A 13,634-nucleotide genomic window follows, 5' to 3' on the forward strand; every position below is an offset into this window, starting at 1 on the left:
GTCTTAACAGACCACATAGGATGGGTCTCAGAGAGAAATCTGAATGTCTGAATCATGAAACTGACTTCAGGTAGTGCTTTCACCCTTTTAGACACAAAAATCAAGCATTATGAGATTTTTCAGACTTCAGACAGCCAAGCTTATAAGAAAATCAGCTTCGTAAGAGTACTTGCTCTCTGTTTGAGGAATAACTATTCTACAGTTACAGGCCAATAAATTTATCAGCCTGACATTTGGAATAGTATTGTTTACATTTTAATATAATATCATATTTTACCTTTCATTTGTGATAATTTGCATCGCTTCTTTTGTTTTAAGTGAAATGATGTCCAGGGAGTAGTACTTGTTTCCATTAGGATGGAAAAGTAAACTGGCTGGCTTTGAGTTGTCTAGTAGTTTCTTTAAAAGTAGAATGAGGAAGCACAGAGTTAATTTTTGCTGAGTAGTTGAAATGAAGAACGGAAGAGTTTCTTGTACTAAGAAATCTCCAGCAATGTAACTCAATAAGGCTTACACCAAAGAAACTAGACCATCAACAGCTTTTTTTTTTTTTTTTTTTTTTTTTTTTTTTGGTGGCCTGCAACAAGTTCTGGGTCTACAAGGAAAAGTTTTGCTGCCCTGCCATAGCTGCTTTAGTGTTTAATGAGTGATGTTGTCACGGTCTGCATCCTCTTGAAAAAGAGATGCTCACGGACTCACTGAGACATAAACACCTTTGTGACTCTCTGTGTGGCCAGGTCTGAACTGCTGATTTCTGTTCTGTGCAGTGCTTGCATTTTGCAGAAGGGCAAGTTGAGTGTTCTCTGATTTATGGCAAAGCACTGTAAAATGCATAGGCTCAGAGCTGAGACCGGGTATAGGACGAATTAGGCAGCTGTCTGAAGCATCAAACTTCTATAAGAGCTCTGTGCTCACTTGTTTCTCCCAACATCACCATGTACATTCAGTTTGTTTTCCTGGGGTTTTCCCACCCTCTATTTCACTTTTTCCTCTCCTTTGGCAGAATTGGGAGGCCTCTGACCGAGCACTGAGCCCCTTGTCCTAGGGAAAAAAGTTTAGTTTTACTAGATCTTTGTGAGAATATGCTAGCAAGTTTTAGACACAGGTCTGAAAGAACAGGTACTATTTATAATAGAAATGTGTGTTGTGACACTAAGTATCTATTAATCATCAGTATAGTCCAGTTGAAAGAGGATATGTGCCTGCAACATGAGCCTGACTGGTCATGAGTTTGGGTACCTATTTAAACATTTTTACAGAATATATCCTGCTGTTAAACAAACACATGGCTTCTTCTTCTGACATATACTAGGTTTTTTTGCCAGCAGATTTTCTGAAAACATGCTGTCCTTGTTCTACTCTATATATTGGTGTTTGCTAAACCCATCTGCTGATTATAAATAAAGAGCTGCAAGAATCATAATTTGTTTCTACAACAGCAATACTCTGTTTATTATATGTTAGGGTGGCACTTCTCCCAAGGCTGAATTGTTTGCTGAACAGCAATGTGTTTGTTGACAATACCCTGGTGCTCTTCTACTGAGCTTCTGAAAGCAAGTTTTAAGCACAAACCATTTACTTTGACAACATAATTTTCTCAGTTAAGCTTCCAAAAAGAATTCCTAGAAGCAGTAGCTTTATTCATGTTCTCTTAGGATTATGTATAATCAGTTATTTCTTTCTATAGTCTAGCAGATGGTCTAATCCACAAAGTGCCTAAGATTTTGGGAAAAATAATTACTCTCATAAATATGTATTGTAAAGTCAGGTTCTTAACGTATAGTGTGGGAGTTAAAGAGAGCTGCTAACATCAGTGAACAAAAATTTTAAAGCACCACCTGCAGACCTTACATTTTAGTATGCTTACATGCATGTATATGAAAGACAAAACTGTGTTTTAATTGTCTTTTCTCAAGTTGCAAGCACTTGTTTGCAACTGTAGTGTTCTTTAAAAACAGGGTGGAAGTTTCAGCTTTCAATTATTCATGCAGATTTTTATCACTGTACATAATTTTCATCTCTCCTGTTTGCGAAGAAAATATCTGATTTAATTTTTTTTTGTTAAATATTTTCTGATGTGATGTTTAGTTAAGAAGAGAATACTGAAACTCTTTATTCTCTCTCTCTCTCTCTCTCTGTTTTTTTTGTGGTTTTTTTTTTTTTTTTTTTTTTTTTGTTTTTTTTTTTTTTTTTTTTTTTTTTTTTTCCCCAGAGAGTAATGTGCCTATTAGGTGTCCTGATCAATGGATGTCATATGCTGGTCACTGTTATATAATTCATAGGGACCCCAAAATATGGAAAGAGGCCTTAACATCTTGCAGGAAAGAGGATGGAGATCTGGCAAGCATCCATAATGTTGAAGAATACAGCTTTGTTATTTCTCAACTTGGGTACCGTGAGTACTTTTTCATAACATATGTATATACACTAAGTAAAAAGGTGTTTGAATATATCTTACCTGTTAAAAAAATGAGGAGACTGTTTAAAAATAACAATTTTCCTGATCACAGGGTACAGCAGAGGCTAAATTTTAAATTAAAAAAAAATAAATAAAAAAGCAGAAGAAGAAAAAAAAACACAGAATGGGATAATACCCTATAATTGTCCTGATGACAGAGTTCAGAAGGAGTTAAGTTTTAAATTCAGAAAATCAGGGGAAACAAAAAACACAGAATAGGAGCACAAAACCCAAACAGACTTTACTGCCATAAAAATCTGGTCAGTGATGCAAATTACATTATCCCCAAAATCCTATTTTTTAGGGTCTGCTTCTTCTTCCTTTCTTCTTTTATACAGGTTAAAGAAATTTAAAACATTTTCATAATATAAAAGGATTTTACAATTGATCTTCAAAAATAAAAGGTGGAGAGCAAGGTCTGCTGGTCCAAGACAGTTTGGGAAGATCTGTGTCCTATTATTAACACTGCCATGTCCTTATATTTCAAGTTCACGTCCTTGAGTTTCTCCTGAAAAAAGAATCCATCTGTCTCAGTACATGGATTCAGATATGCCCCATATCAAATACAGTACTTATGTGCTTGGTTTCTGTGCACACATTCGAGCTGTTGCCAGGCGAGTTAGTCTACAGATGCAAGATGTGTTCGTTTGGAGAATGCAGCTGTGCTGACTCTCTGGCAGTTTCAAGGTTGCTCTTGCTTTACATGAACCTGCTCTTGCACAGAGGAACAGTTAACTGCTTTTAGTGGGAGAAGCAGGTTCACACCTAGCTATGCTTCTTTGCAGTGACTGATCCTATGTGTGCCTTCAGTGCCAGGTAAAGGTGAGTTAGCTTATCCTTCACTGAAAGTGCAGCCATGTGCTTTGAGCTGCAGCATAGCAGCAGTCCTGGAGTGGAAGTCATAAAACAGCTGATATGCTTTACTTTTGTATCCTAGCTACCTCCATGGCAACTTGTGCTTATCTTCACATTCCTGAAAGAGTGACTTGTTCTTTCATGAACAACATGAAACTTCTACTCTTTTAAAAGATATTCTTAGGAAAGGTGGGACCTCTTGATGAGATGTTAGGATGTTTGATAGAAGTTAGATTCTAAAGGAAATTAGTTGTATTCTCACCTTACATATGCAAAGTAAGTTATTTCATAGTTTGATACCTCCTCCAAAGACCTTTCCTGAACTGTCTACTGTTCTGTTTTTGCAAAACTGAGTGTTTTTGAATGTTCTGAAGGAAAGGAAAGGCTTCTCACAAATGACACACTGGCTGCAACGGACTATTTTGAAAACATTTTTTTTCAGAGGACTAAAATTGCAGCAACTAAAGAAGCCTTTTATGACAGTTTATGAATGTATCAGATTACCCTTGTTCACCACTGAGAGGAGAACACCATGTATTGCAGTGCCTAGAAAATCTTGTCTGCATCAGACCACTGCTATAAAGAAAGAACAAAAGTCTGTCTTTGTGCCAAACATTTCACAGTCCCATGATAAAACAAAGGAAGAAGGGGTACAATGAGATGAATATTGTCATGGTAGCTGAGCTTTTGTTGGCATCACCCACAAAGGAGAACTTTAGAGAGGAACATGAAGAATAAAGAAGTGCATTCTGGATGTTTACACGGAAGTCCAACATGTGATATGGCACAAATGTGGCCCAGTGCATGACTGAGAATGGGAACCAGCTTTACAAATTGCTGGAAAAAAGAAAAAAAACCCCAGCTCTCTTGGTATTTAGTCATACAGCTGCAGAGATGATTGCAAAAAAGCAGCAGTTCTAGTGAGGAAAAAAAATATTATGTAGGAAGAGACTCCAAAAATTTTCATGGTTTATTTAGATGGCTTTGATGTAGTTATTTTGTTGAAGAATATTTTTCATATTACCTTAGTGTGACCCTGCCACTGTAGGAGCTCTGGGAGTGGGCAATGCCTCTGCCGTGCTAAATGATCAGTAAATACAGACAGAAAGATTTTAAGAGGTAACTAAACAAAAAATAAATTAAAGAGCATGGATGACAGTGGGCAAGAAGGCAATGAGAGCATGATGGGCTACAGAATTGGAACAGCTTTCAATGTGTTAGCAGAAGAGAGTTTAAACAACAGTACTGAAATGTAATTTTGAGGGACTTCTGAACATGAAATATAGTCTGCAAGTCTGCAAGAAGGGTAAAGGTGTATGTTTGAAAATGGAGCCTGAGAGCCTGTGAATTTGAGCACTTCTTAATGGGGGAGAGATGACAATAAATTATGGATGAGCTATGAGGGCTGATCACAGTTAGGTGTAATAAAGGCAAGAAAGTAAAGGGAGGAGGGAAGGAGAAAGGGCAGAGGGCTGACTCTCTCTGTCATTCAAGTGACTAGCTGGGAGGGTGATATTTGCAGTATCTTGATTGGCCAGAATGGAAACCTCTCAGAAACAGTGTGAAGTAAATTTCTTGACCAGTCCTGCAGTTTCCTTCAAGCCAAAAAACAACAGCTAGCTCCTTTAACTGTAAAGTGAAAAAAAAGTCCAACAACTACATTAATTTCACTTTATTCTGAAATGAAATAAAAAATAGGAACACGTATAATGGGAAAACTTGCAAGTACTCTGGTTTTCAGCTCTAAAAGACATCACTGTCTGTCTTAGCATTAGAAAATAGGACATTTCTTTGTTCACTATACTAAAGTAGGAGGAAAAGGGCAGCTAATACTTTATTTAGGTGTTTATTCATATCTTGTTACAAGAGCTTTGAATTGGAAAAGAAGATGAACCTGTTTTTGTTGCAATATAATTCAGCAAAGGGAATATTTTGGTTGTTTTGGAAGTTGAACACCCTTATTGTATTGCCACTTTGGTGTGTGGCCTTTCCTGATGACTGGAGTGGGTGTATGAGAATCAGTTTGACCTCTGTAGGTTTAGAACCCTAATTTCTTGACTTTCTTTTCAACTTCCTGAGAAAATTTTTTTTCTTTTGCACAAAGACAAAAGTTCACATTATGTGACAGGATTGTTAATCGTATGTTTTAGAGCCATCTGATGAGCTGTGGATTGGGTTGAATGACCTCAAGGTTCAGATGTATTTTGAATGGAGCGATGGAACCCCTGTCACCTACACCAAGTGGCTTCGTGGAGAGCCCACTCATGCAAACAACAGGCAAGAGGACTGTGTCATTATGAAGGGAAAGGTAAAGTCACATAACTGTTGACTTAATTTCATTTATCATTTGGGCTTTTTCCTATGCAAGAGCAAATCATAAAAAAGTAATTTAAAAAATGGGGATTATTACTGCTTGAAGGAGCCTATTATAAAGTCAGGAATTATTTTTTTGAGGAAGGATCTCTGTTTAAGGTTTTTGGAAAATTTCACTGTCTTCTCTGAGAAGCAGAAAGTAGTGGCAACTACCCCCCCCAAAATCCATATTTCTGGATTTCAGTTTGTACATGTGGACTTTTAAAAGAATCTTATAATTACACTGGGAAGCAGAAGAACATGTGAATGTGTTTCTTCAGGAAGGTAAAAAGACATTTTCAATATGTTTGGCTTTTTTATGTTTTGACTGAATATGGGATTCACCTTAAAAATTGCAGTGTCTTCTGGAATCTGGCAATGATCAGCGACCTAGGAGTATTACAAGAACAGAGGGAATACTTGGCATGAAAGTCAGTCTTTCTGGATCCTGTATTTTTCCTTTTAGTGATAATTAGAAATATTAAACTTACCACCCCCTTTAGAGTTTGCCTATTTTATCAGGAGGGAAAAAAGCATGTGCACACGCCAGAAGTGTTTTCCTATTTTGCAAAATTTAAACTTGATGTTTGTACTTTTGCTACAATTTTGTGCACTTATAAACTGAAGAGGAAAACTAAGGGGTTTTTTTTCAATTTTTTAAACTCTCGGTAGAGTGTTTAGGAAGTAGAGAAAAAGCCTGGAGCACAGGCTTTCAGTCAAGCTCCAACAGACTTAGTTTTCTCACTTGCTTCGCTTTGCTGCAGTCATCAACAGCAGCCCTGGCCTATATGCGTGCGCCTGGCTCATGTTTCACCAAAATTCTGGAGCAGAAACACTCAGGTTTAAAGATTGAGATTGAGTGCAGCAAGAGAGGGCTGAGCCAGCTCTGCAGCAGGAGAAGTAGGGCGCATAGAGTCCCTATTAAAAATTAATAAAAAAGCTTCTCTGCTGTATTAGTGGGCACACTCTGGTGAGAAGAGTGTAAATGTATATTTCTTTCAGGTCAGCCGTGCCGTGGTGCACATGGTAATGGGGCCAATAGTCCTTTAGGGATGTGAGAATCATTGTGCTGTGTTGTCTGTGCAGTGGCTATGTCAGTGCTGGTCCAGATGCTTTGCCTATCAGAGTTAGAGGACCAGACACTGGAAAGGAGCTGAGTGCTCCAATGTGAGAGTCAGTCAATTGAGTCTCTAAATGGCACTTGCCTCAAGGACTTTTATGCTGCTCAAGGCTGGAGGACTTGCTCAGGCATGGGAGGTGAGCAAGGCAGCTGGCCTTGGTGCATGTGGTTGCTGAGTTTCTAGGAACATGTACTTGAGGTCTTGTCTCACCTACCACCCTGTGCCCTTTAGCTAACCTCATCTGTTGGTGTTAGGTTTATGGTATTACACATGGAAGTATTGGTGCGGGAGGCATTAGAGGAAGTAAGAGGCAGACAGGCATTACACGATTTGAATAGTGCTTTAAAAAAAGTGTTGGGATAGCTTTTGATATTCATAGTTCCTAGATACATTTTTTTAAAATTAATTTTTTTACAGTCCTTTGGAACACATAGGGCAGCTTAAATCCATTGGTAAAGCTGTGATTTTCATCAAAATTACTTGACTGCCTTCAAACAAACATTTCAAGAAAAAGAAAAAAAAGGAAGAAGAACCTGTGTTTGGCTTTTTGAAGACTGAGATGGAATTTCTGGCCAAGACAAGTTTTACAGAATTTGGGGAACTTAGGTTAAGGTTAAAAATTCCTGTTTGTGTTCAGAAATTGGCATCCACTAGATTCTAATTTTCTGCAAATCTAAGTCACCTGTGACAGTTTGAACTCCAGCATGAGTTACATTTTTCTAGGAAAGAGCCAGCTACCTAGTTTCTGTTTCAAGATTAGAGGAAGGACAATTTGGTTGCTTCTATAGGATTTTAGGAGAAAGGCAAGGCAGGTAGAGATTGCAACTAGCCCTAGCAATATTGTTTGGTGCAGGGCACGAACAGCATGGTCTCGAGTCAGTTAATGCTGCTTCACAACCTCAAGACCTAAAAAAACCTATTGTTGTTCTACCTAGTGTTTTCTCCCCTTCCATGTGGCCATTCATTGAAATCTGCTGGATAAAGAAATGGAAAATAGGAATAATTGTTATTTATGTCCTTATTCTCAATTTGCATGGTCAGTAAAATTTTGAAGTTCAGACCAAACCACTGGGACACAAGCAGTTCATTTACAAGGAGGCAACAGTGGTTACAGATATATGCAGTGATGTGTATGTGTTGAGGAAATCTGTTGACAGAAGATGAGCTGAAATTTTAAAAGGGATCCAACATTTGGTTAGGGATTAAAATAAAATTAATTCAATGATGAAGGTATCAAAGCATTAAGATTTGGGCCCACTGGTCATGTGTTTTATGCCATGCTAAAAGTGCAGCACTCAGTGCAGCCAGATAAACCACGATCATTGCCCAGAAATAGTTTCAATGGCAAGCTGGCATGCTTAATACTGTGGTCAACAACCACGTGAAAATACTCACTCAGGATGCTGGTTCTTGGCTTTGAGAAGGGAGGACTCTATCCTCTGTTGGTCCAAGCCTTCTCTTCCTTCACCTAACGCAGAGCCATTTACTACAGAAGGATCTCAAAGTCCTTCTGAATACGTATTAGGTAAGACTTGTATCAAAACTTCAGCGGCCCTTTTAATGCCAAGAGCAATGCATAGATATATTTATGACTGTAGCTATAAATAAAAGTAGCAGCCTGCTGTTTCTTTCTGATTCTTTAGAAGACCTATAATCCTTTCACTTGTATCGGTGCCCAAAAGCAATACGGAAAGCAGTATGTAGGTTTTGCTGAAGAAATTCCATGGAAGTTGTACTAGATCACTCTCTCGGAATCAGCTGCCAGATGACAAAACAATGCGTAATTATAAGTTGACCTTCTCAATTTGCTGATGTTTACCTACCTAAGTACATTTATGTTTCCATTGTTGATACTTTTGGGTTTATCAGTCATAGCAAAAAATTATTAAGAAGTATAAACCAGCTTTTTTTGGAGATTAAGTCCCAATTGACTGAGGTTCTGTTTGTTTGTTCAGGATGGATTTTGGGCAGACCATTCTTGCGAAAAGAAAACTGGCTACATCTGTAAAAGGAAACCTATGTCAGATGCTCCTACAGAAGAGGAAATTATTGACATGGGCTGCCAGAGAGTAAGTGAAGAAAAAGCTTTCTGATCTGAATAAGCTGCTAAGAGTGGTAAAAAAGAGAAACTGTCACCTAGGTGACAGAAAAAATAGGAAAAATAGGTTCTGTTCCATCATAATCAGGAGAGTTTGCCTTCTCATTTCTATGGCAGATGGGGTAGGTGATATATATGACAAAATCTAATCTATGACTATCATTTGGTTCTTGATACTCTCTTTCTTTTTCCAGAACTTATACAAAATCTCTAACCTTTTATCCGTGCAGCAGACCATTTATCCTTCATTGGCATTCAAGCTTCCCTTAAGAGTTTGCCAGTTTGCCTGTACCATCAGCTGCACTTCAGCTCTAGCTACAGTTTTCTACAAAATTGTTCATAGTAGGAAGGGTGTTCTCAGGGCTTTGTTGTGGTCACTGGTCGTGCTCTCTACTTTGAACAACTTATAACCAGTGGCCAAGTAAAATGAATCTATTGTGCTTCTTCTGAATTGTCAGCAGATCTATTGTTTACTTGCTTGCCTTCTAATGACATAACACCCAGTAATTACAAAAAAACTACTAAAATTTCTTATGTCATAGGAAATCTTATTATTTGTTTTCCTTGAAGAAGTTGCCTTTTCTTCCAAGTCTGCTTTACACAGCTTCAGAGAAAGTCTTTGATGAATATTCCCAGTATTTGTAATGAGTACCTGGAATCCTTATACGTGTTGGAGGAAATAGAGTTCTTCATGCTTATGGATGTTACCATTGCCTACAGAACTAAGTACATACTTGTAGAAAAATAAAGTCTCTCAAACATGAGTAAATAAAAACCACCAGAAGAAATTTTCCTGAACAGTAGCTGGTCACAGCAACCTTCTCTGAGAGCATGTTCCTGAGTAAACAATATTAGAATGAAAAAACTTTAGGAATTAGTTTTAATGTTAGCTAAGAGTAAACAAACTTGTTTGAGATGTCATTCCCTTACTGAAAATTCAGGCTGAGGTTTGCTTTTCAAGACCATCCTTGAGTGAGTGCATGATGCCTACATGCTGGTTATAATCCTGTTCCGAGCACAAAAGGTACACAGCAAAGCCTCTCATTCCTTTGTGAGTGGAATACATTGATTGAAAATGCATTAGCTATGAAAAATTGTTTTATGAAACAAAATTCTAAAAAGATTTGATCCTACCTGCTTTCACTCTGATTTTTTCTGTTATATTGTTCTTGTCTGGTGATTAGGTAATGGTGGTAAAAATCAGTTTTCTGTTTTGTTGGTTCCCTTTCCCTTTTCCTTTCCCACATGTGATCACATTTATTTTGACAGGGCTGGAAGAGATATGGTTTTTATTGTTACTTCATTGGAAATACATTTGTAACATTTTCTCAAGCAAATCAAACCTGTGGAAGGCATCAGGCTGTCTTAGCAACAGTTGAAGACAGGTATGTAAACATCTACTTGTCTGAGGGGGTCACATGAGGATTCAAATTCTAGCATCACTTGTATATCAGAATAAAGACTCTGATCTGGGCAAAAGTCTAGCTTCAGAGGACAGCTGTCTGTCGATACAGAACTTCTCAGAGTTTTTACATGTAAATTCAAATCCAGGAATCCAATTTATACTGAAAGTAGGTCATGGCTGTGAAATCAGCATTGATATAGATGGTTATGTCAAATAAAAAGTACAACTGTATCTTCTGCTTCTTAATTGTGGTGGCTAACTTGAATGAGGAATATAGAATCCAAGTTTGACTATTAAATAAAGAGATATGGATATGAATTCCTTTCAAAAGGTAGTACAAATGAGCAAGAGAATATAATTTTCAACTATCTGGTCTTTGAATTGTGGTACTTTTAAAAAAATTAAGTGAGAAATCAAATGATTCAAAGTGCTTGGTACCTGAAAATCTGTCACAATGCAGCCTGGGTTCAGTGTATGCAAAATTTCTGGAGAAGTACTGCACATTACTCTATGTGAAATATAGGAAAAATAAAAGGTTTAAGAAACAAAATATTTTTCTTGCAGATGACTTGATGCTTTACATAATCTCTTATTTGTTTTTATATAATCAAAGTAGATATGTTCTACTGTGAAAGCTCCAGCTGTCATGAATGGTAGCTCTCTAAACGTAGGTAGTGCTGCAGCAGCTATAAAAATGTTTTAGCATTAATGTGGCCTTCAGACTACAGCTTGTTAGGGGGAGATGTATTTTTATTTCCTCTGAATTCTCAAGAGCTGTTTGTTTAAACACCATAGTGAACTATGACAGGCTTTACATAGGTTTGTTTACTAAATATAACTTGTCTTGCTTAATCATTGGCTCTATTTTACAGTGTTCCTTGGTTTTATAATTTAGTATTGTACTAGTTTAACATCTACTTTCTGTAACTTTCTTCAGTAATGCTGAGATTCCTGGATTTTTCTGAAGCAAGAAGTAATAAAATAAAGAGTACTAGAAACTCAAAAACTATAATGGTATAAAACATAAGACCTGTCAGGTTTCTTCTTTACCACCGATTTCCTGACAGTCCCACCTTATTCACTGGGCATCTGAGAAGAAGGCAAAATACTCTGGTATCAAAGCTTAAAATATCTATTATTTAATGGTTTTTTTACATTCTTTGCTAGAGAAAACCCATCCAAGCTCTGCTTTCAAGAAGGTGTAGCAGTAATTCTGAGAAAATAATTAACAAGCCTTTTACGACTTTAAAAATAGATTTAACTGTATTAATTTATTGACTGATTTATTTTGAACAGATATGAACAAGCCTATCTGACCAGTCTGGTGGGGCTGAGATCAGAAAGATACTTTTGGATTGGACTTTCAGACGTAGAAGAAAAGGGAACATTCAAGTGGGCTAATGGTGAATCTGTCTTATTTACACACTGGAATTCTGAAATGCCTGGTAGGTACAACCCTGTGCTGTTTAATGGGTCCAGGGCCTGAAATAGGTCACTCACTGCTTGAAGTTTTTTCCTTAGTGTCTTGATGACATAATGGCCAATGGCTTTCAAATACGTCCGGCTGCTTTCCCCAAGAATCCAGCATGGTTGCTAACTTCCTGCCTAGTGCTGAAATGAGTTTTCACTATGAGTTTGAAAAGAAACTTTTCATTGAGATTAAGTTTCTGATTTACAACTGTTCTGGAGAAGTCTGTGCCTGTACTGCTCTGGAGGAGGAATCTCTGCAGGCATTGTGACCCTCCTTGCGCGTCCTGCCTGTTCAGCCTTATCTCATAGCACACTTGTTCACTGTACCTTCTGAGTGTGTGGGATCACAGCAGGCAGGAAGCATCACTGACTCCTAGAGAAAATGGGATTGTAAGGTAGGACAAGAAGGCCAAAATATAGCAGTGGGAGGTCATTTAATCTCCGACACAACCACATCAGAAAAAGGGTGAGTGTTGGTGTTCTCCTTTCAGGAGGTCCTCTGAGTCTGTTCAGTTTCAGTTCCTAGCTGCTGATTTGAATGTGTCAGCTGAAGTGGTAAGGATATGTGGACCACAAAGCCAGTACTAGGCTTATATATACCTAGATAGTTTTTGAAAATTTTAAGTCAAATAAGAAAAAAAGAGAAACTAGCTCTAACCTCATCTTCAGTTTTATGGGAGAATTTTTTGGGTCTAGGGTTATGATCTAGGTAGAGTCAGCCACTGCAGGTGATTTGGTGTGAGGCATAAATCAGTATCTCAGAGTGGATGAACTACAGAATGTTTTGTCTTTATTTTTCTTCATGGATTAGAATAATAGAATCACAGAATGGTTTGTGTTGAAAGAATGTTTAAAGATCACCTGGTCCTCATCCCCTGCCATGTACATCTTCCACTTGACCAAGTTGCTCAAATCCTAGTCCAACTTTACCTTGAGAACTTTTATGAATGGGGCATATACAATTTCTCTAGGCAACCTGTTCCAGTTACTCACTACATTCATAATAAAAAAAAAATATTCCTTATGCCCAATCTGAATCTACCTTCTTTCATTTAAAAATTATTGACCCTTGTTCTGTCACTATCATCTCTGGTAAAAAGTCCCTTTTCATCTTTTAAGAATTCTTTAGATATTGAGTAGTCATGGTAATGGTTCCCTGAAGTCTTCTCTTCTCCAGGCTGGACAACCCCACTCCCTAAGCCTCTATTTGTAGGAGAAGTGTTCCAGCCTTCTGATGACTTTTGTGGTCCCCCTGGGGACCTGCTCTAACATTAGAAACATTTTTGACTCTGTACAGTGGCTTTATTTCTGCCAGGATAGGATATGAAATTTTCTAACTTCTTATAACACCCTCAATGGCATATTTTGCATTCCTGTTTACAATCAGGAAGAAACCCAGGCTGTGTGGCCATGAGGACTGGAATAGCAGGTGGATTATGGGATGTAATAAAATGTGAAGAAAAGGCAAAGTTCATATGCAAAGTGTGGGCAGAAGGAGTGACACTTCCACCTGTTCCCACAACAACGCCTATTCCCCGGTGTCCAGAAGGCTGGGAATCAAGCAATCGTATTAGCTTCTGTTTCAAAGTAAGTATGTTGATTATTTCTGCATTAGGGTAGTTTCTGTTTGCTTCACATACATGTGATTAGATCAGTTTGTCAGAGCATGGTGCTTATAGCGCCAAAGTAGCAGAATTGATCCCTTTATGGCCCATTCACTTAAGAGTTGGACTTCATGATCCTTGTGGGTCTCTTAGAACTCAGAATATTCTGTGATCCAAATAAAAATTGGCAAATGTTTCTCCTATTGTTTCATGAACTTTTTTTGCCAGATTATATGTAGAAGTCTTCTTCCTTTCTACTGAAATGCTTATG

General features: G+C 37.7%; 1 protein-coding gene across 2 annotated transcripts in view; it reads left to right on the forward strand.

Moving 5' to 3' along the window:
- Positions 1 to 13,634, forward strand: part of LOC120750511 (macrophage mannose receptor 1-like) — a 53,739-nt gene that overhangs the window by 17,605 nt on the left and 22,500 nt on the right. For both annotated transcript variants that reach the window (XM_040059321.2, XM_058420377.1), the window contains 6 exons: positions 2,213 to 2,395; positions 5,464 to 5,621; positions 8,742 to 8,855; positions 10,154 to 10,269; positions 11,586 to 11,734; positions 13,147 to 13,346. In XM_040059321.2, the coding sequence (XP_039915255.1) occupies positions 2,213 to 2,395; positions 5,464 to 5,621; positions 8,742 to 8,855; positions 10,154 to 10,269; positions 11,586 to 11,734; positions 13,147 to 13,346 (920 nt within the window). The remainder of the gene's footprint in view (positions 1 to 2,212; positions 2,396 to 5,463; positions 5,622 to 8,741; positions 8,856 to 10,153; positions 10,270 to 11,585; positions 11,735 to 13,146; positions 13,347 to 13,634) is intronic.

The sequence above is a fragment of the Hirundo rustica genome, chromosome 1 (assembly GCF_015227805.2).
Source record: "Hirundo rustica isolate bHirRus1 chromosome 1, bHirRus1.pri.v3, whole genome shotgun sequence".
In the NCBI taxonomy this organism is placed as follows: domain Eukaryota; kingdom Metazoa; phylum Chordata; class Aves; order Passeriformes; family Hirundinidae; genus Hirundo; species Hirundo rustica.